This window comes from Mastigoproctus giganteus, chromosome 11, assembly GCF_048544385.1.
Source record: "Mastigoproctus giganteus isolate SK-2022 chromosome 11, ASM4854438v1, whole genome shotgun sequence".
Lineage (NCBI taxonomy): Eukaryota > Metazoa > Arthropoda > Arachnida > Uropygi > Thelyphonidae > Mastigoproctus > Mastigoproctus giganteus.
This window is the reverse complement of record NC_143585.1, coordinates 97417475-97441842: the sequence shown is the minus strand read 5'-3', so window position 1 is coordinate 97441842 and position 24368 is coordinate 97417475. Positions and strand designations below refer to the sequence as shown.

Sequence of the window (24368 nt, the reverse complement as noted above, 5' to 3'; positions counted from 1 at the left end):
TTTTTTTTTGTGCTATAACCCCTAGGTGTAAATGTACCGTGACAGCCTTTTTTGCAAAGTAGTGATTTATACATTATATATGTAATGTAAACTGGAGTTGTATATACATTTTTAACCCAGTGATAGTGGCTGGTAACCTGTCAGATGACCATCCCCAACAGTGTTCCTGCATTAACATTTAATCAGTGATTATAAAAATCTGAAATTCTTTCTATCTTCCTAAATATATTCACTTTTACTGCAATAATTTTTTTTTTTACAATTAATGTAAAGAAATTTCAGACGAGAACCAGTCAAGTGTCCCACCATTATCTTTGCAACTATTTGTCATTTTGTCTGAGGAGTAGCATGATATCAAACACATGTGAGCTTGTCCAGTATTAAGCATTTTTAAGGAAACAATGCATGTAGTACATTACATGTTTGATTTAAGATATTTAAGATTAATTTAACATTCATTTGTTTATATTTAAGATCATTTGTAAGACAGTATGTATTATTGCACAACATTTGAAACTGGCTGTTCATTGAGTTATTCAAATTTCAGTATATCTTTCAATGGAGATGCACAGAAACAAATTTCAGTATTTTTGGAATTGGCAGATCAATTTCTTTTCAGCTTCAGGCAGTGTTACCTTTTGGAAAACTTTGAACACACTGAAGCTCTACTTTATTGCCCTTTTTTAAAAGCTCTCAAAACCAGATAGCACTATAACCATCCTACATAAGCAAATATTATGCTCGTCTTTCAAGAAAGGTGCTACAGACTCAGTAAGCATTAAAGGCCAATTTCACTTACACACAAACATTTTGCTTATTTCATTCCATTCTGTGACAAAATCACCAGCATGGTTCTCTCTCAGCAAATTCGTCTCCACAAACCTCATAGTGGCAGTTTGTGTCAGAGGCTTTGGATAATTGGCAAATCAACTTAATTACAAAGGCACCTCAAGAACCTTTGACTGACACAAATTGTTAATCTGAAAACATGGGGCTTTATAAAATTCAGAAAACCACCTTACCCTGGCTCATCATATACATAGCAATCCATTAACACCCATGAACCTGCCAAGATTCTCCCAGGACTCCCGGCATTCAATGTTTTCATCATATAGATGTTTAAATTCATTAAACAGCTTAATCATCCACTAAAAGCTGTAGGCAAATCCAAATTGTTAGTATATCTCATTCTCTAGTTTTGGCTTCTTTAATGTGAAGCAAGAACTTAGTGGCTGCCTACTTACATGTAACAAACTGAGTCTGAAAATACTAGATTTTTAATTTTTTCAAACCTCCTACAATGGACAAATTGACAATTAAATACATATACCAGAATTTAGTGAAAATTGGAGTGGATATTGAAGTTCTTGCATATTTTAAGGAAGCAATTCCATTCCTTCTGAGGTGCTTCCCATAACAGAAAATATTTCTCTAATGAATTCAAAGTTGATGAAACCCTTTTTATCAACAGATAAGAGATTATTTCCTTTTCTGGTTCCCACAACATTAACAAATTTTCAGAGAAATTCTCCAGTTCATGTAGGATCAAAGCACGAGATTTCTTATTCTCACCTTTGGTTCAGCAACAGGCAAACTGTCTACAGAACACACACAAACACACACACGCTTTTACATTATTTCTTATAATCTTTCTTCTAGAAAGTGAAATGTTACAAAAAGTTCTATTTGCATTCATTGAAATTCTATATGCTGAAAAAAAGGATATATTCCACATTGTTATTTGGTTTTTAGGAGCATTAGCAACTAAGGCCATATTGCTCCAGGATATGCAGTGGTCATTCCCTGACATTTTTACATCCTCTGTATTTGGTGGTCACGGGCTCGAACCCCGGTCTAATCAAGAAATGTGTGCTATGCACTGCTGCTCCTTTCCACCTGGCTATGGAGGTGCCGATATATTCCACAGATCAGTTACATTTAGTGCACAAGAACACAAAAAAATGAAGTTTACGTTGGTTTTCCTTTTCTAAAGATGTATGAACACTTCTCAAGAACTGTGATCCTGTAGAATTACTCGGTTGCAGTTCCAAATAAAACATCTTTCAAACTGTCCTTGTTATGAACTGCAAAGATGTACAAGAGTTGCCACATTTTAACCAAATGAGCTGAAGGCAGTTTGTGCAAACTAGTTGTTAAAAATTCTTATGCAAACATGTTTAACATGATCTCAAAACAATAATCTTAATCTTGTAAAATGGTGTAGAAAATAATACTGTGTACAAAATAAACTTCAAATGCAAAGTAAGAAAATTTCTAGTAGTTAAAAATCCATTTCTATAACAGATATGTCAAGAGTTATGTTACTCTCTGAGTGCTCTTGTTATTTGTCACGGGCTGTGATACGCATTCAAGTTTGAACTGTTTACTTCTTTTAGTTCCATTATTTTCCCTAGAAGAAGTGAAGCCTACAGGCCTGCAAATACTTCACCCTTTGTGAATAGGAAGAGACATTTTCACATCTCCAGTCTGCAGGATGTTCCAAATCCAAGGATTTTTCTAATTATGACGAAAAGTCTGGCTATCTCTTTTGCTGCTTATTTTAATATAATTGAATGGACTCTGCCATGTTGTCACTCTTTGCTCACTTTCAAATGTGTCATTTTCCCTTCCAACTTCCTTTTAGTTATCATAAAATCAATTAACTCCGAGTTAAAATCAGATATATTCTGATGATATCCCCATCCTTAAAAACTTCATGTGTGAACATGGATGCAAAATTTATTAATGTTTACAAGGATCTGCATGGAATCATTAATAACTGTTATTCATATCCAGTGACCGAATGAGGTTTATTCCTCTCTAGCGTTAGCATAAGATTTTTTTTTGTTGGTTTTCTTTGCATTTTTAACCAAAGGCTACTAACAATTTGCCCCAGCATGCCTAACTTCTTTAGTAACTTAATTGCACACTAGTTTATAATTGCTAGTCTTATCCCCCTTAAAATTTATAATTTTTCCATATGCATTTTTCTTCTATGCTACTAGTCTCATCCATTCATCTAATACACATTTAGATCTAAATCTTCAACTGTCTCTCTCTCTCTTTGTTGGTGTAGAAAGTTTAATAGGTAGTGTCTATAACTACTTCCCATTTGATATTTACATTTTTAATCGCTTCAGTTAGTCTCACTGCAAGTTTAAAAATGTCTGAGTCCATTGTAATTACCTCTGCAAAATCCCTTTTGTTTACCGTTGGCAGTAATTATATCTTTAAAAAATTCCACATCATTACACTATGATCACTGCTATCTAGTGTTCCCTTTAACTGAAGATTCTCTTGAAGCAGCCAAGATTCTCAGGAAGTAACAAGCTTGATATATTTATTGATAATCAGATCAAGGATATTGCTTTTTTGTTGCCTCATATAGTTACTTTATATTCTGTAACCATCCACAACAAAATTACTTCAACATTTTCATGGCCTCAAAAATATTAAATTATTATTAAAATATATATATTTTTAATAATACACATGCTACATAGCTAATTAAAACTTATTAAAAATACTTTAAAAACCCATTGTTAATTCCTGTCTTAATCAGAAGTGGACACTGTCACTGAACTGTTAGGTATATCAAAAAGTCATCACTTCCAAACTTTGACAATGCAATGAATGGGTTGTGAGAATCCAAAATTTTTTCTGAATTTTTTTTTTTTATCGAGACATCTCTATTGCACCAACTTTCTCTTGCATCAAAGTTTGTTTGATATTTAGGAGCATTAGCAACTAAGGCCACATTGCTCTGGGGATATGCGGTGGTCATTCCCTAACTTTTCCAGATCCTCCATATTTGGTGGTCATGGGCTCGAACCCCAGTCTGATCAAGAAGCGTGTGCTATGCCCTGCTGCTCCTGCCCACCTGGCTATGGAGGCGCCTCTCGCATCAAAGAGGACCAGTTTGAACATTGTGGTGATATGAAATGAACCACACACCTGAAGTTTTATCTCTGTTATGCTGAAATTCAATTGGAATAGGACATGATTTGTGATTTGAGTTGGTTATAATCTTTTTGTTATTGGACCAAACACAGTTATCTGTTGACAACTGGTTGGACAGCAGTCAATGACTGAAATATGACCCTTTTTCAGAGATCACAGATTGATGTCCCTTTAAAGAGGTGGTGCTTGTGAGTTCCCTGCCTGGTTAATTTTATTTATTTGGAAGTGGCACTCATTAGTAATTGTGGGAGTGTGTATTGCTTGGTCTTTTTCTTATTTTATTTTACTGTTTCTATCGCACCAAATTTTCTCATATTAAAAGAGATCACACTGAATGTCATGGTGGTAGTAGTAGTAGTGGCATATAATGCAAGAAAGCAAGTGTATGAGCTTATGCAGCATCAGCCAAAAAAAAAAAAAAAAAAACACCATTCCCTCCAAATGCCCTTCCAGTTCCTCCTTAAATTTATTCAACCGACAGATGGAAGTTTGTTCCAACAACTCGCTGGCTAAAGGCAAATTTCCGCACATCTATTCTACATCTGTCTTTTCTTAATTTGAATTTATGACCCCTTAGGTTCGTAATCTGAACAAGTGGAAGGATCCCATCAGAATTCAGCGTGCTCAACCCATTCAAGGCCTTATACACCTCAATCAGATCACCGTGCAGGTGCCTAGTCTCCAGCCACTGCAATTTGCAGAACTTAAGCCTCTCTTGGTAAGAGGATCCCTTCATTCCCCTCACCAATCTTGTTGCCCTTCTCTGTACATGCTCAAGTAAATCTACATCCTTCCTAAAATGAGGCCTCCAGACCTGTACGCAGTACTCAAGGCATGGCCTGACCATTGCCTTATACAGAGGGACAATCACCTCTTCCTCCCTGCTAGCAAAATTCCTATATATCATTGACAAAACCCCATGACCTGCCCTGGCAGCCTGTCTGCATTGCTCAGAAAACTTCATATCTGACTGCACAATTACTCTCAGGTCTTTTTCATTTTCTACCACCTTAAGCGTAGTACCACACAGTTGGTACATTTCTCTGGGGTTACTTCTACCCATATGCAGGACTTTGCATTTGTCAAGGTTAAACTTCAGTTTCCACTTCTTAGCCCATCTGCCCAAATTATCTAGATCCTGTTGCAGTAGCACACTGCCATTACTGTCATTAACAACCATGCCAACCTTTGTATCATCTGCAAACTTCAACATTAAGCCTGATATACCTTCCTCAATATCACTGATAAATATACAAAACAACAGAGGACCCAACACCGAACCCTGTGGGACTCCACTAATAACATTAGTCTACGAAGAGCAGCACCCATTGATTACCACCCTCTGTCTTCTCCCACTTAATCATCCTTTTATCCATTGTAGCAACTTACCCTTAATACCATTCTGCTCCAATTTGTACAATAGTCTTCCATGCGCAACAGTGTCAAAAGCTTTCCTGAAATCCAAATATATGATATCAAAATTATTTTTTGCATCCAGTTCCTTTGTAACCACACCATAATATCCTATCAAATTTGTCAGACAAGACTTTCCCTTAACAAACCCATGCTGTGTCTGAATTATTGCTGCAGTCTTGTCTAGATGATCCTGCAATGCATCTTTAACCAGTGACTCCATTATTTTACCCGGAACAGAAGTTAAACTAACTGGTCTGTAATTACTCATGTCACCCTTCGATCCCCCTTTTTGAATTGGGGATACGTTTGCACATCTCCAGTCCATGGGAACCTCCCCTGAGTCCAAGGATGCTCTCATAATTATGGCTAAGGGTTTGTTTAGTTGCTTTGCTGCCTCCTTTAATATAACTGGATAGATCCCATCCACCCCAGGTGCTTTTCTTATGTTTAACTTCAACAATTTCTCCTCCATTTTGCTTTCAGTTATTACAAAATCATTAAGTATCCTGCTATAATTTGATAACCTTCTGCCATTTTCAAACCTTAATAATTCCTCATGTGTGAATGTAGATGCAAAATACTCATTGTTTGCTATCTGAGCAGGATCATCAACACTCGAACCATCGATGTCAAGTGGACCAATCAGATTCATCCCCTTCCTTTTAGAGTTTATATAAGTAAAGAAATCCTTGCTGTTTTTCTTAGCATCTTTTGCCAAGAATTTCTCGTAATCTGCCTTCGCCTGCCTAACCTCCTCTGTGACCTGATTACAGACTAGCTTATATCTGCCATAGGCTTCTGAGTCGCTTGAAAATTTATATGCATCCCATGCAGTTTTCTTCTCTGTTACGAGTCTCATTAGTTCATTATATAACCATTTAGGTCTAAACCTTGAACAATATTTCTTAATAAGTATGAAACTTTTTGTAGCATCCACGATTAATTCCTTGAATGCTTCCCACTTAGAATTTACTGTTGGCAACATCGTCAGTTGATCCCACTGTACAGAATTTAAAAAACTGTCGGAGACCACTGTACTCACCTTTACGGAAACAAAAACCCTTTCCTTTACCCCCGATGGTAATTAAATCTTTAAGTAAATCCCACATCAGTACACTGTGATCACTGCCACCTAGTGGTTCCTTTATCTGCAAATTCTTAATACACGAATGATCGCTGCTGATATCCAGATCAAGAGTATTACTCTCTCTGGTTGCCTCTCGAACATGCTGCAGCAGAAAACAATCATCCAATAAATCCACAAAAGTCTGACTAGTGTGTGAGTGACCAACCCACAAGTTCCAGTCAATATCTGGGAAGTTAAAATCCCCCATTATAAGACATTCTGATTTACTAGCCCACTCTAATTCTCTGTGCAATTGTTCATTATACTCATTCGAGTCATTAGGCATACAACACACTCCTACTCTTATTTTTGCTTTCGCAGTGCTAATGTCACACCAAACTGACTCAACAGTGTATTGTTCATCTATATCAACTGGATGCACTTCTTTTGATTTTATGTTTTTCTTAATTAACAGCATAACACCTCCTCCCTTTCTATCCTGTCTATCCTTTCTGTACACATTGTACTCCCCAAATTCCAGTTCAGCATTCCTTATATCTGTTTGACACCACGTCTCTGCTATCCCAACAATATCCGCCTTTGATGTCTTGACCAACACTTCAAATTCATCAAATTTATTTACTATACTGCTAGCATTGATATACATGCAAGCATACATGCTCCTACTCCTATTCCTAGTTACCCTAACACATCCCATATACCCACCTATTTCAGGATGACCGCCATCCGTACCTGAAATCCCCAACACCCCACGTCGCTACTTATTCTAATAGAAGTTGTGCAAGAATCACCTTCACCTCTGCCTATGGCTACTGTTAAACTATGAGTCCTTGTATCCCCCCAAGCTATCAGTTTTCCGACCCACCTAACACTGCCTCGATAGCATCAGCAAATATTCTTGCACCCTTTCTATTTAAGTGTATCCCATCCCTATAGAAGCAGTCTCTCCTGTTAACAAGTACAGTCCAGGAGAGACTGCTTCTATAGGGATGGGATAAATTCTACCCCTTGAGCCTTGCACATTCTTTCCAGGGCTGAATTGATTGACATGGCTCTCATCATATACTCCCTCCTATCGTGTCTGGGCAGAATTGCAGACTCTTTCAAATTCAACCCTAATTCACGGCTTTTTTTTAACAGTGACCTGTACTTGTTAAGTAATTCTGCCGGTCTCCTACTCCTAATATCATTAGTGCCAACGTGTACAACTATATCACCTTTTGTGCCCTTAAAAGATGATATCTGCTGTACAACATCATCAACCTTTGCCCCTGGCAGACATACCCTGGTCCTGTTCCAACTATCCTTTTTACAAAGCATGTTTCCCGTTTCCCTGACAATAGTCACCAACAACTACTAGTTCGTGTAGGACCAGCGGATTCTGCCTTGGGGGTTATCGTTGTGTTGTGTGATGACCAAGTGCAAGCTCTGGTGTTGATGTGGGCAGCTGAGAGCCTGATGGGCCCCTCAATTTAGATCTTTCGAGGGCATCCACCCTGTCCTTCAAACTCTCATATAGGCCCATAACAACGCTGAGTTGTCGCCTGATTTCCTTACACTCCTTACATCGTGCACACACAAAGACATCCCCCATGGCAATATCATGTTCCACTCCAGAGAGTTCGGCAAACATTTCACAAGTCACACATTTTTTTTAGGCTCTGATGCATTGGAGAATCGCCCCCCTCAGTTCTCCCACGAGTCACAGCACTCCTGCCACTGTGTCCATTGCTTTGCTGCTCTAGTTTGGGGTATGATACTTTAAATTAATAAAATCAATAAATTAAATGTCAATACTACGCTATCTAATAGAAACAGTGAAGCGTATTACTCTATAAATTATACGTTAGAGCTACCTAACTACCTCAATTAAAAATTTGAATTCCCTACCACTATATACAAAAACAATGGCTGCAAGATTCGAATGAAATAACGGTTTTACTTAATACCATTATTAAATAACGGTATTAAGTATTATGTATATCTACAAAAACTGTTTATCTAAATGAAAATAAAAATAACCAGCGTAACTATAACTATAAGACTACGTATTAAGTACAACATAAAATAACAATTATGTAAATAAAAAGGCAAACACTTATCGTTTTTTCAGAGCCTGCAACTCACAACTGTAATTTTTAAAGAGTCAGCGCCCTCCAATATATAGCACCTTACCAAGAATAAACCTAATTATAGAATTGTTTTGTGATAATTGGTGTTTCTTTTTCATAACAGGTGAAATGGATTCTAAATGTTGCCAATGAAGTAAATAACAAGTGTGGAAAGTCTTGTGCATACATCACTTAATTTAGTTCTGTGCAATAAGTTTTCAAAAGGAGACAATTTTATATATATATATTTTATTAACTAAATGAAATGATGAAAAAAAAGGTTTGTATATGTGTGTGTGTGTAATGTCAGGAATTTTACGGACATTCATATTTAACAGAATCTCTCAATATATATATAAAAAAAATATTTCTGTGTGAGTAATGACTAAAGATTTCAAGGATGGGATCTAATGATATAAATCTGCATATACTGTACACATATATTTATGTACTTTCCTAGGCACTGAACAAGTACATGGAATATATTAATGATCAATCACATGTAAGTAAACTGTTTACCCCCACCAACTTCCCCCAACTAGACATGTACACTATTCACATTTAACTCTTGTCACTTTTTTCTTCCTTTTCTTCTTTTTTGGATTCATCTTCTGTGCTTGAAGCTGTATTACTGCTTCCCTCTCGTTCAGAGGCCATCTAAAAGGTAGGTAAGTATATTTCAGTCACTCATTTAAGAAATTAATTTAGGTCATGCAAAATAAAATCTTAGATAAAACCAATAGCTCATAGAAGGCAAGGAAGGGGTGAAAGAGACCATGTTTCCTTTTGAAGTGGCTTCTAACATATAAAAAGTATTTCCTCATGCTCAAATCTCAGTTACGAATCGGGCCATCTGGTCTTTGGGCAGTGCAAACTGAAGAACCAGTGCCACTGCATTTTAATAGTATGTGTTACTTTTATTTATTTTTAAATACTAGAATTTAAATGTTAAATATTTTTAATTTATTAAATGTTAGGGATGGATAACGTCAATACTTGAAATATCACATTAATAACAGCAATAGTTAATTTTAAAAAACCAAATTAATTCAATAATAAAAACTCATGTATTGAAACTTGCCTCCTAACCCTCAGGTATGATGTGAGTGACAATCTTAAAATTATAATTCCTCTGAGAAAAGTGTACACCTTTTGCATTGGTTTGTCAAAGGTAATGGAATTAAACTCAATAAACATGTGAACATCCCCACAGATTCACCAAGCATAAATTTTAACTAAACTGTGTTCAAATTATAAATTATCAACATGCAAAGAATTAGCTATCAACTGGTTCTAGGAGAATTCTCACAAACCTGTAAACCAAAATTAAACACACACACATATGGTCTAATGCTTCATTGTCAGCCTTTCAGACCCACTGAGAGTGAATTTTACAACCTGATGTAAACAGCATACTTCCCCAGAGGAAGTTATTTTATTAGGAAATGACATTAAGTGTAGATTTTTTTCGAAAATTTTCCCAGGAGAAAATTTTCATGGGTACATGGCTCACCCCCAATACAATACTATAGAATAATAAAAATGAAATATCTTCTAGAGTGGAAATTGTTTAAAAATTCATTTTGCAACAAAGATCTAGTCTTTTCAGATATTTCCAGCTTAGCTATGAATTGAAGATAAACAGATAATTATAAAGATGTATTACATGTGGACAAGACATTTAGTAATAATGTTATTTTCAAAAACTTATATCAAGTTAAATAAATGGTATAAATACAAATAATTTTCTCCACATTTTCCCCCTCAATGTTTAGATGGAAACAAAGTAAATTAAACAGCAAAAGGTAGGCCTCCAACATTCTCTTAGTGACAATGATTATGAAAGCGTCTACATTACCGCTCCAACAAAAAGAAACAAGTCCAATTATAAATAAGTACTTTCTACAGGCTATACGGCTATTATAACTTGTGAGAAGCAAAGTTCACTCATGTCTAAGTGGTTTCAGATGACAATATAAATATGTCACCTGTCTCATGCAACCCTCCCCCGAAGTGAATTTCAGAATATATAAAATGAATGGATAGGTTTTCTCTGATGGGTTATCATATAACTGGTCTTCGATTAAAGTTAAATTATACATTTTGAAAATGAGACTAATGCTTGAAGCTAAGTGAACATAATTACGATCATTGACTTAACTTCAATTAGAAAGGTTGTGCATGGAAAAAATTAAGAAATATTGTGGCTCTTTGTTTCCCCATATAATCAGTATAATGGTGATATTACTCTTTGCATTAAATGCGTGCACACGCGGGTCGGTCGGTCAATATTATACTATGCCGATTAAGATAACAATTTGAAAATTATAGAAAAGATAGGAGCAAGCAATGTACCAAGATTTTCTTATATCTACTTGTTCAAGTCAATAATTCCAATCTATGCACAGTCGCTTCATCACCAAACAAGAACCGCCTTGGCAGAGTGACAAAAAGTTATCCCTTTCCTCTCCATAGCCACTAATGTCTGACAATCTGCTAATATTCTGTTAGGAAAGTTTTCAGAATAGAGTATATCTTCATCATTTAAATGTCAGATTATTCAAATTCAAAGTCTAAACCAGGTCCCGAAACTTGCAAACAGTTTGTCTAATTTGCAAATACTGCCAAAACCAACCACAGACAAACATCATTACAGGCAGTGCTCACTTCACGAGTTCCTTGGTTTACAAGTTCTTATTTTCAAGTATCAAGGCATCAAAAAATTCAAAAATATGAACATTAATTGTAATAAATAAATGCTAAACATTCATAAATGTGGAATTTCAAACCACACACATAGCTATACAATATAGTACTATTGTGCGTGTGTTTATTTGTTTGTTCAGGCAGACAAGAGTCTCACTGGCTCACATAAACATAAAGCAAATTTTTTTTTTTTTTTTTTTTTTTTGTTAAAGGCTATGTTTTTATTTCTTTGGATATATAAATCACTGTTTAAGCATAAACTACTGTTTTGTTAACCTTTATTTAACATTACTATGGTCAAATTTCACTGTTGAGAATGTAATCTTACGTTCTCAACAACTGCTTTTAAGATTACGTCTATGAGAAATAAATTCCCGCTTTACAAGCACGCACTAGGAATGAATTAACTCATAAACTAGCTGTATAATGAAATTGAATGCAGCTTTAATGAAAAATTTTTAGTACCACATATAGCACTGTTATATGGCACCTTTAAATTTTACATTTCTATTCACTTCCTCAAAACTGCATATCAAATAGAGAATTCACATAACCGTAACTCGGTCTACAGACACACGTGGAGTTTCATTTTGTTCACACTGCTGAAAAAAATACACTGATCACCAATGATACTAAACATGATTTGCCAATGTAGGTGCTGAGTGCCTTCAAGTTATTGCATGTATGCACTCTTGAGAAAATGAATGAATATGCTTTGCAGGGGGGGAAAAAATTATTTTTCTTAAAGAATTTCACACCGAAAATTTTCAATTTCTTACATATAATAACATAGATCAACAAGTTTCGTTTCTGCCATCATATATAGTAGCTTGACATATATGACCTGTACATTAAAACCAGCTCTGTGTTGTTTATTATGTATAATTGCACTTATCTGCTAACAAGAGAGTATTAATTTTTGGGATATTATTTGCTGTTGTAATCCATTTAAAAGAAGGGTGACATTTTAATTCATAGCATTTGTGTGAACTGTGACTAGACTAGTTTGCTGTTACTTTAGAGTAGATGACAGTGAGTGCCCAGCGTGTTTGAACATGTTTGATTACTTTAGTGAAATTTTACCTTCATTATGTGGAATTAAATCATTTTTTTGTGGGTATGTTTTTTTTTTTTTTTTTTTTTTTTTTTTGATTTGGAAGTTGTTGGCGCATCGGCTTCTGTGGCCATATTGCACCTCCCAAGGTTTTTGCAGTACTTTGATCCAAGCCCGAGGCGGGAATCGAACCCGCGACCTTTGGGTTGCCGGGCACGTACTTTACCCACTCGGCTAGCCCGGTCGGCTTGTGGGTATGAATTAAGTCACTATTTATGGAAGTGATTAATCGTGGAAGCCTTTTCAGGAGTTTTGTTCTCATTTTCAACACTACTTTGTTGAGCCAGGTTGAAATATAAAAATTACCACATTAGTATTAGTAGTGGTAAATGATGCAAGAAAGCAAGATTATAAAGAATCAGCAACCCCCCCCCCCCCATCCCTTACCACATCACCTGTCCATCTACAATAATTTCCTTGAATTTATTTAAGCTATCAACTTCCACAACAGATGGAAGTTTGTTCCAACAATCGACCACCCACTGGCTGAACCTGCAACCATCCTTCAATTTGAATTTTGAATTGAGCTTGTTCAATCCATTCAAAACTTTAAATACCTCAATCAGGTCACTTTGCAAGTGCCTATTTTCCAGATACTGCAATTTGTAGAACTGAAGCCTTTCTTGGTAATACCATCTTTTTGTTCCCTTCAATCTCGTTACTCTTCTCTCCACCTGTTCAGGATCCACAACCCTCCTAAAATGAGGCCTCCAGATCTGTATGCAGCATTCAGGATGTGGTCTAACCGCTGTCTTGTACAATGGGATAATCACCTGATTATCCCTGCTAGTAAAAAGTTCCTGTATATCACGGACAAAACCCCACAAGCTGTCCTGACAGCCTATCTGCACTGCTCAGAGAACTTCATATCTAACTGAAAAATTACCCCAAGGCCCTTTCATCTTCTATCATTGTTAAGTGTAGGAGCACACAGTTGGTACATTAAATCTAGGGTTACCGCTACCTGTATGCAGCACCTTGCATTTGTTATTGTTAAAATTCAACTGCCTATCTGCAGTTGAATTTTAACAATAATTTCTCAGCCTATCTGCCTAATTTTTCTAGATCTTGTAGCAGTAGCATAACTTTGATTACAGTCATTAACCATCCTGCCAACTTTCATATAATCTGCAAACTTAGATACCAAGCCTGATGTAACTTCGGTGAAATCTGCTGTACACGAATGGAAACAGTGAAAGGAGTGAAGATGGAGTTGGCTTTCTGGTCCATAAAGATATAAAAAAAAACATTTTGGAATTCAAAAGTACATCACCAAGGGTGTCAAGACTACTACTAAGGATTTCTAAGAGGTATAAGCTAAAGGTTATAATGATTTATGCACCAACATCGAGACATGATGATGATGATGATGATGATGATGAAGAAGAGGTTGAAGAAATGTACACCGAAATTGAGTCTTCTGGATGAACAGAAAACTCAGTACATTATCATTATGGGAACTTCAATGCCAAGGTTGGAAAGAGACAAAACAGCGCAGAAAGGGGAACTATAGGAAATTTTAGAATTGGTGAAAGAAATGAAAGAGGTGAAAGACTTGTGGAATTTGCAGAATCTAGAGGAATGTCAATAATGAACACTTTTTTCAAGAAAAGGGTGAACAAAAAGTGGACATGGAAGAGCCCAAATGGATTAACAACTAATGAAATCAACTTTATCCTCACTAACAGAAGATATATCGTGAATGATGTTACTGTCCTGAACAAGGTAAATGTTAGAAGTGATCACAGAATGGTAAGATTCCCACTTGATATAGACGTAAGAAAAGAAAGGAAAAAAAAAACTGACTCGAGTAAAGAATACAAAGGTCTTTGAGATAACAGAAGAGGAGAAAAAGCAGTATGTACTGAAACTTAAGAACAAGTTTGAGCTTCTGCAGACTGTTCAGGACCAATATATCGACGAGAAATATTACAACTTTTTGAAAGTGATAAAGCCCAAGAAACCTATAGGTAAAAAGAAACCCAAAGAAGAAAAAAAATCAGTCAAGAAACACTTGCCATGATGAACTGAAGACGACAAATGAAGAGCAAGAAAAAACACTGACAGGGAGAAAATTGAGTATACTGAGCCATTAGAAAAAGACTATGAGAGGACATAAGAAAATTAGAACAAGCATTAAGGGAAAACAAAGGATTTAAATCAGCAGTAATACAGAAAGACAAATGATACTGAAACTGAAGAATAGCAATGGTCTACTTATGAATAGCAGAGAAGGCATAATTCAAATAGCAGAAGACTACTATAAAGAGTTATACAAGGAGCAAGGGAATGATGCCAGCAGTGGGGAAGATGGATCGCAAATTAGTAACACATACAACTTACCTGATATCCTTCCTGATGAGGTAGAACATGCACTGAAGAAAAAGAAAAATCAGAAAGCTCCGGGGAAGACGAAGTTACCATAGAGTTGTTAAAATTGGGAGGAAGAGACATAGCACAAAAACTGGCAAGACTCTTCACAAAATACATTATAAAAGGTGTGATGCCTAAGCAGTGGAATAATGCAATCATAGTTTTGCTGCATAAGAAAGGAGATAAATCAGAAATTGGAAATTATAGACCAATTAGCTTGTTATCCCACATCTACAAGTTGTTCACAAGAGTCATTACTAACAGATTAGAAAGAATACTTGATGAGAATCAACCGAAAGAGCAAGCTGGCTTTAGGACAGGATTCTTAACTATGGATCACTCACGTAATGTCACAGCTAATGGAGAAGGCAAATGAATATAAAACACCATTATGCCCAGCATTTGTGGATTATGAAAAGGCATTTGACTCCATACAGCATAAGGCAATGTTTCGGGCACTGGAAAGTGCAAGGCATAGATACCCCATATATTATGATTTTGAAGAAAATATGAGAATGCTACCTCTTTTATTAGACTAGACAAAGACAGTAATAAATTTAAAATTGAGAAAGGAGTTTGACAAGGAGACTATCTCTGAAGTTGTTTACTGCTGACCTGGAGGAAGCTTTCAGAAGATTAGACTGGTCGCAGAAAGGAGTCAATGTGAATGGAGAGTACCTAAACCATTTATGATTTGCAGATGACATTGTGGTCATATGCCACAATCCCAAAAAATTAGAGGAAAATCTTAATCAGTTATGCAGAGTTAGTAAGGATTTTGGACTAAAGATGAATATGGCTAAAACAAAAGTAATGACGAAAAAGTATGCCACAGAAAGGGATATAATGATTGAAGGATCAGTGATTGAAAAGGTGGAGTCATATACTTATTTGGGACAAGTCATTAGCTATAATAATGATAAATGGCTGAAAGTCAAGAGAAGAATAAATTTTGGATGGATAGCATTCAGTAAATATAGTCACATACTGAGGAGCAATATCCTAATTTGTCTGAAATGTAAAATAATGAACCAATGTATACTCCCCACCATGACTTATGGAAGTGAAACTTGGCCATTCACCAAAAGAATGGAAGAGAAGCTGAGAACTATACAGCGAAGAATGGAACGAATTATATTGGGAATCAGACTGTTAGATAAGAAGAGAAACACATGGATTAGGCAGCAAACTCAAGTAAAGGACATTCTTATCAAAACTAAAGAACTAAAATAGTCTTGGGCAGGACACAGCTCGAAGATATGATGGCAGATGGACTAAGAAAATAACAGAATGGTACCCAAGAGGAGCAAAGAGAAATCCTGGAAGACAACAACAGAGATGGACAGATGAAATTCATGAGTTTGTGGTTAGTAAATGGATGGCCATTGCACAAAACAGAATGAACTGGAAAGTTGCTGGAGAGGCCTTCATCCTGCAGTGGATTGAAAATGGCTGATGATCTTCGTGAATATCATTAATAAATATAGAAGCAAAACCCTGGGGGACTCCACTGATAACATTAGTCCACGAAGAGTTGTCCATTAATAACTACTCTGTCTTCTTCCACTCAACCATCCCCTTATCCAGAGAAGTAACTTGTTATTTGAACAGTTTTAATATCCTGAAAATCGGTGGGTTTTTTTTTAATGATTTATTTATTTTTGTATATAGTTATGTGCAATATTTACCTGTAAAGTAGTTTTTTCATGGTTAATCTTTTGCATAAATAGGGACTTATTTAATTCCACACAACTAAAGAAAAATTTCAAAAATGTAAAAAAAAAAAAAAACCTTTTTGCAGCTGTATTCAGATACCAGACATCTTCTGTTTACCACTCAGCTGTTCTAAAGTGATGTCAGGTTTGTCACCAGAGCTCACGTAGTGTACATATAACATTTGTATAACAGTAGTTCGGTTCCTACAAAATCTCGTGTAATGCAAAACCGTGTTATATGGGGCTAAGAATCAGTACAAAAGGGGGGGTTACGTTCCGAATGCTAACAAAAATTTGCCATTTTTTATAGTGGTAGTAATATTTTAACTATTTTAACTTTATTTTTATAATAGTAGTAACTTAAATAGTAATAACTGAAATGTCTTACCTTATAAATTGTGATACTTATATGTCAGGCAATGTCATTTAATTTTCTTCCTCTTCATTGTTGCTAAGCACAATCTCTTCTGCAGCATCCAGATGTTGTGTACCCTCTGGATGCTTCAAAGTTGATTTTTTATGGTCTCAAACAAACACAAGTTCAATAGCACATGACCTAACCTAGGGATTTCCCAACAAAATAGAAATAAATTTACACTTAAATCTTCTTCTTCCAGTCATATAGTTCCCTGAGGAGCTGTTGTGGCCACCAACAAAATCCTCCAACTGCATCAATCGTATGCTATACGAGTGGCATTGCAAAATGTCACGCCCAAAAGTTCACTGATCCCATCCTTCCAACTAGTTGCAGGTCTTCCTTTAACAGCAGTTTTTGGGGTTGGTTTTGTTATGGTCTCTGTAGCATCAGATAATGCGGTGGTATGCCATTGCCTACATATCAGATTTTGAAAGGGGCCGGCTTTAATCACAAGAGTTATCATGCATCCCATGAGATGCTCTTGAAGAGGAAAGGTGACTATAACAGAGCCCCACTTAGTGCCCCCCATTATTATTATTTTTTTAAATCTTCAGCGAGATGGCACATTATCCCTCTTCCTCTCTCAATCTCTAGCTAATAATGACCAGTATGTTAATGATTTTTGAATTTTCTTAAACATATTTTCATGGTGGTTTGTACAGGCTTAGTCCCAACGAATAAAATTTAAATTATAGCCAGATAAAATGTAAAGTATTTACGCTATGTTGTAACATAGGCAAACAATCAGCTGACCGTTAGAACTAAGAATGTTCCAACTGTCAAATAAACGCCTATCTATAAGTAGTTGAATACTACCTAATATGGTGCAAAAACACTCAACCCTAACTACAATGCAACTCGTTAACAAGGTGATCACTAAGAAAAATCAAATAACTCTTCTTAATATCACATTTTAACATAAAATCCAGGAGTAGACAGTAACTGCGTTAAGCACAGACAGTGGCCAGTAGCTTAATTAATACGTACTGTAATATGTACTAACTAATTGATATTACTGTTCAGACTTTTTTTTTTGTTGTTGTAAACTTTAAAACAGTAAAAACAATAAGCAATTAATAATAAAGAACACAGCATGCACAAGTGAGATATGGAGAAATGAGTTTCTGAAAATGTATTTATGTTTTTTATATGTTTGTTTGTTGTTTGGTTTTTAGGAACATTGGCAACTAAGGCCATATTGCTCCGGGGATATGCGATGGTCATTCCCTGACCTTACCGCATCCTCCGTATTTGATGGTCACGGGCTCGAACCCCAGTCTAAATCAAGAAGTTTGTGCTACGCACTACTCGTACCCACCTGGCTATAGAGATGCCTGTTTTTTAACATGATTGAATATTTCATGGAAGGAGAAACACATTTCACTATAATAACATGAAAACCCACAGAATTCCAACTATTGGTACTATAGCAAATGCAAGAAGATAGTTTACTACCCGTTTATAGTTTACTACGTAGCCGAGTGGTCAGGAGCGGGAGTGCAGTAGCACACGCTCTTTGAGTAGACCGGGGTTTAAGCCCTTGACTGCTGAATACGGTCTATCTGCCAACCCACACTGGACCAGCGTTGCAGATTATGGTCCACTTCCCTCAGCATGAATTGTTGAGGAAGCTTCCATCCTGCAGTGGGTTGATAATGGCTGCACTTTACTTTTACCCGTTTATAATTGATTACACTAACAGAAAAGACTGATAAACCAGAAACTGCAAATTGTTTTTATTGTTTTATGGTAGCAACCTTCAGAAATATGCTTTAGAAAAATATCACAAAGGAAATAACGATTAGTCAACAGTAGGGATTCACAAAAAAGAATGACATGTTGAAAATTACATCGAACATAATAGCAGGGTTTTCCCAGCAGAAAAGCTCAAAAATACCATGTTAGAGTGAAACTGTGTTGCAGAAGTACCATGTTATGCGGGGGGGGGGGGTTTGCCTGTAATTAGAGAGCAGTTTGTGCTTAGTTATGAAGTTCACTGAAAGCAAGAATGCAAAAAAGAGAAAATGTCACTTTTTTGCACGGATTTCAAGTATTAAACAGGAAACATACAAAGATATGGACCCCTCTTTTTTTACACAAAAAGATGGAGCTCATTTTAATATCTTAATGTAAGCTTGTATACAGACCATAATCTGCCATGCTGGTCCAGTGCAGGTTGGCAGATTGACCGTATTTAGCAGTCAGGGGCTTGAACCCCAGTCTACTCAAAGAGCGTGTGGCACTGCACTCCTGCTCCTGACCACTAGGCTACGGAGGCCAGTAATGGGTAGCAAAAACAAAAATTAGCAATCTTGTCATAACATGCAAGAAATTTACTGAATTTCAGCACATGTTATCTTTCTCATATTGATTATGATTAACATATTAACCATCCATTCATGAATGTCAATCACCAAACAAAAAGATTAAAGGATCAAAACTAAAAGATCAATATTTTAAGTAAGGATTACAAAAACTCCTAGTCTTAAGAGTATCTGACTCAAAATTTTTCAATTAATACTGACATGTTCTGATCTTGTGTGGATGCTTCAAACATATTTAAATTGATATAGATGCATAATGATCCCTATAAAGCTTTGAAATAGCTGTTTTACTGTATAATCATCTTGCTTCAAATGAATTTCTCCCAGCATAACTATACATGAGGTGAATATCTACATACTCAACATTGGAAAATTAAGTCACTGCTGTAAAACTAAAATAAGCTCCAGAAAATGACTAAGTTTATATAGTGAACAGACACATCCAAATACACACTTTCTCCTAAAGAGGGCTGGGAAGGAAGAATGTAAGCAAAGGTTTCTTTATTAATGTTTTATTTACTACTGTTTTGGCACATTCATACTTATGCTCTCTTATTCTGGGTTAAGACAAAACTTCAGTTGTTACTAATAATTTTCATGCGTAATGCATAATCTGAATCCCTAGAATAAATTCCACAAGTTTTGTTTCTACACATGTTTTTTAAACCTGTGTGCATGCGAGCATGTATTTGAGGAGGGAAGGGGGCAGTATGTTCACTCACAGGCTAATCCAGTAGTGGTGTGTAAGTGTAATTCTGCTGTTTTGGCAAAATTTTTATAGTTAATGTGATTATCAGTTTTATTTTATTTGATAATTAACATCATAAAACTTTTAATTAATTTATTAAAACAATTAAAAAATCATTACAGTAAGAAATAATTATTCTTACTGTAATGTAAGATTTTCGATTTTTTTAATTGTTCGTTTTAATTTCTGGAGAGTACCACATGGAAGCATTCTACGTATCATATTGAGGTAAACTTCTCTTATTCTTTTACACACATTGATATCAACGTAGAATGTACTGAGCATTATAGCTCTGGTTCGTAGTATCAAATTAATTAATTTATGTTTTTATACATAAGCAAGAAATTTTTAGTACATGAATAAACTTAAATATTTACTTACATTATGTTTCCTTGTCCTGTATCTACTAATATTGGATTTACCACAGGCAATTATTAAATTATTAATTGTCTGTGGCTTTTGCTCATTACTGAAATTGCATCATCTAAAAGGAGCACATGCTTTGAATTAAAAATAAGTGGAGTGGCAGATATCAATAGACAAGAAATTATTTAAGTTTGTATCAATTCAGCAGCATTTACTTATGAAAATATGGTGCATTTCAGTGTGAAATAAGGTAACACGAACAGTGATATGAGCAAACATCAAAAGTCAAACTATGCATCAAGGTGAACACTCAGCCATGCTTCTTGCACTTGTGCTGTGAGCTGCCATGGTATCCTAAGTGTGTTCGACGGTCCTTGTTTTTTCTTCTTCTGACATTTTTCTGATGTCACCAGAGACCTGGTGACATGTTTGTGTACCTTTCTGTTGACAACAGCATCCAAATGCTTGGACGTAATGACCCACACGAATCACATTTGCCACGTTGACCATCAAATTTCTGAGAGATCACGATCCCACCCCTTTCAGTCTGTCAGCTATATATAATGTCACTCTATGCATGTTAAGGGGAATGTGCACTGCTAATATTAACACACATTTTTATAGCACCTTCAGATTTGTAAGTCAGGAAGGTAAGAGCACGTCACTGGACTCAGTTATGCATGTAAATTTTCATTTAAATTCATTCATTCTTTCTAGGTAGATCAAACTCATCAATGAGTAGTGTATACTCATTAAAGAACCATGAAGTCGGGAGTTTAACATAGTCTTAATTAAAACCGGCTTTCGGTAAGCTTTTGCTCTTATATTTTAGGCTTAAAGTTACAGCATTAAACTGTCTCTGCAGTTCAGTGATGGTTTTCCTCAACATTATGATGTAATAATGATCACCTTACACATCACCTGCTGTGATGCTTACACATCGCAGCAGGTGATGCAAAAATAAAAAAGCAAATGCTTTTGAGTAGCATAAGAGGTTTCTGATGAGTGTTGGGAGGATGTAAAAGATGCTAAAATTCATTCAAAAATTTAGAGAACTGATAAAAATATGGAGAGTGCAGAGAATTTGTATATGAAGTAAGTTTCAGTAAATTGGTGTGATTCTGGCTGATGAAAAGGAACAACTCTGGATTGATGTTATTTCACGTACTAACTAGTGGAAACAACTTTATCCACACAATCTTTACTTTTTCACTACTGCATCACCATTAACCACTGATGATATCTCCAATTGTGATGTCTGAACTTCATCAATGTGCACTTTTTATAATGGTGGACTGATGGCATTTTAGTGAGTTGCAATTGTAAAACTGTCAAAACTAAGTTCTCATATAAAGTTTAATGTCCCAGTAATTATGGTACTACTTTTAGTACAAGTACAAAATCTGGCTACCTAAAAACCGGACATTTCAAAATTTTAACCCCCCCCCAGGTAGTGTAAAAACTAGTTCTCATTTAAAACATTTAAAGTTTAATAACATTTCTTTTGAAAATAAATTTAGCAACATTTCATGTTTAGCAGTTTAACTGCATTTATTGTTCATGATAAATGTGTCCAAGAGAAGATAAACCTCTGAATAAACTCTACAAAAATTTAAAGTAAACTACAATTATTACATGCAATTATAACTTACTTTTTTGTAAGCCATCTCAAAAAGCTTTAGCGAGGCCTGTTGTAGATCATGGGTTGCTTGCCTTATTGACTCAGGTGTTTCACTATCTTTCTTAGTCAATAGCTGTCGTACATTTTCAATCTTTTCCTTTAACTTGGTGCACTTAAAAATGGAAACAGTACAAATTACATTCAATCTGTATTTTACAGAAATCCATATAAAAGCAAATGATTCTTTGGAGAAAAAATATTTACACACTCATTCAGAAAGGAACAAACTCTATTCACACCAACTACTTGTGATGTAGAACCAGAAGTTACACACATTACTTCTGTATGGAATGGCCTCCCTTCTGAGGTCAGTAAAGCCAAACCCTCAAGCACAGTGTGCCTTCAAATTTGTTACATGTGCACATCATTATAATAAATATGCCAAGTAAATAACTCTATAATCAAGTTGAGAAAGGCTAAACTTGTGGTCATCATTAAAGGAAATGAAGGAATAAAGTCATCCTGCATAAATTTAGAACATATTAGGTGGACAATAATGTGGCTATAATGAATAACTTGATTGTAAAGAAGACCAGACTATCACTAGTGAACATGTCAGGTGTGATGGCAGTGCATTTTCATAAAGCAAAATGCCTACAAACTTTACACAAGCTGTTTACTGATATTTAGTCTCTATTATTCAAACCCAATATTTGAAATAATTTAAACAAATTTATGCATCAGTTGTAAAATAAAATACCATACAGTGCACATAAACAACATTCTTCATTGTTTTAAAAATAATGAAAATGATACTTGAGTTACTGAATTTTTTAGACTATTATAATATTATGGCTATTTTTACATAAAACTGATGGTAATTTGCATTCTACACTAAAAGAATTTACTGGAAATTTATAAAAATAATGAACATCAATAATACCGCACATACTGGAATTACAGCCTACTATGGATCCTTCTTAAATGGGAAAATTATATCATATTAATAAAACCAAATGGTAAAATAACAAAAATCTTTTAATTTATGGTTACTGCAAAATAATCAAGCACAAACCCAGAGATGAAAACTGCACCTATTAATTTAATTGCAAAATCCATTTAGACACATCCCTAAAAATCCAATTTTACAACCAAGAGTGCAATGCATGAAATGTTAAAACATTTTGCGTTGCACTTTTGGAGAAGATGCTACATTCAATTTAAGACTTTCCAGTGGTTCATCAAGTTTAAAGGGGCCACTTGTCTGTCAAAGTGGATGCTCACTCTAGCCATGCTTCAACTTCAGAAAACCAGTGATTCACTCACTTTTCATGATATGATGAGGAGTGACTGACATTTCACTGACTGCAAAGTTTCTAGTGAAATTTATTTCTTGTGGACCATACAGTCAATTTTTAACAAGATTTCTGAATGTGAAGCATTTCACAAAAGTTTGTGCCTCACATCGAGTATCAAGCTCGTGTCATGATCTCTTCACCAAAGTGCTGCTGCTGCTATCACACTTTGTGAATTTCATGAGTTGCACCCAAGATTTGTAACCAGTGGAAGAAACATGGCTACAACCATAAACAAGCTCCAGGCTTCTAAATGGAAGAATTCATCTGGTCAAAGCCCCCCCCCCCAAAATCAACCAACTGTGAAGATCATGCACATCATATTTTTTGACCCGTAGGGCATTGTTCATTATGAATTTCACATACATCAAACAAGAATACTACAAAATGGTTGTGGTGACTAAGCAATGTTGTTAGGATAAAATGGCAGAAAAGAGGGTTTCATGGAATTTGTGCTTGCATCATTATAGCCCCCTGCATAATTGGCACTTTCCACTTAAGAATTTTTTGTGAGGTACTCCATCACTGTGGCTTCTCAGCCACCACTCACTGGATTTAGTGCCCTTTGCTTTTTTCCCCACCTCTTCCCATGCTTAAAAGGCCCTGCAATAACGGGAAATTATTCAGAGTACAACTCAGGAGCTATCAGCAACTCCTAAAGAAGCCTATCAGGAATGTTTTCAAAGGTTACACAAGCACTGGAATCTGTGTATTGTCAAGGAGACTACGCCAAATAAGATCAATCTGAATAGCTAGTAAGCATCATCATTTTCCAAATATTAGTCACCTTTTTGATCACACCTTGTATATGGTATATTCCTTTAGATCACTGTGCATAATTTGGAATACTAGAATATTAATGAAAACCTTTGTCATCCTTTCATGAATAATATGCATTGCAAAGTTACCAAATACAACAATCAATCTTTCTAACAGAATCATAACCTAAAAAAAAAAAAAAAAAAACTATACAACCCACATTCCTCTTACCATGCTCTTTCCACTGCCAGAAGGTAATGATCCAGTTTTGCCTTAAATTTTATGGCAGTGGTCA

The 24368-nt window shown here is 35.6% G+C and overlaps 1 protein-coding gene across 1 annotated transcript in view; it reads right to left on the bottom strand.

Moving 5' to 3' along the window:
* Positions 1–9000: 9000 nt before the first annotated feature.
* Hsc70-5 (Heat shock protein 70 cognate 5) overlaps positions 9001–24368 on the bottom strand; it is a 214480-nt gene continuing 199112 nt past the window's right edge. The window contains exons 16-17 of the mRNA XM_090385060.1: positions 21991–22131; positions 9001–9231 (exon numbers count right to left, since the gene is read on the bottom strand). Coding sequence (XP_090241186.1) covers positions 9136–9231; positions 21991–22131 — 237 coding nt within the window. The 3' untranslated portion in view covers positions 9001–9135. The remainder of the gene's footprint in view (positions 9232–21990; positions 22132–24368) is intronic.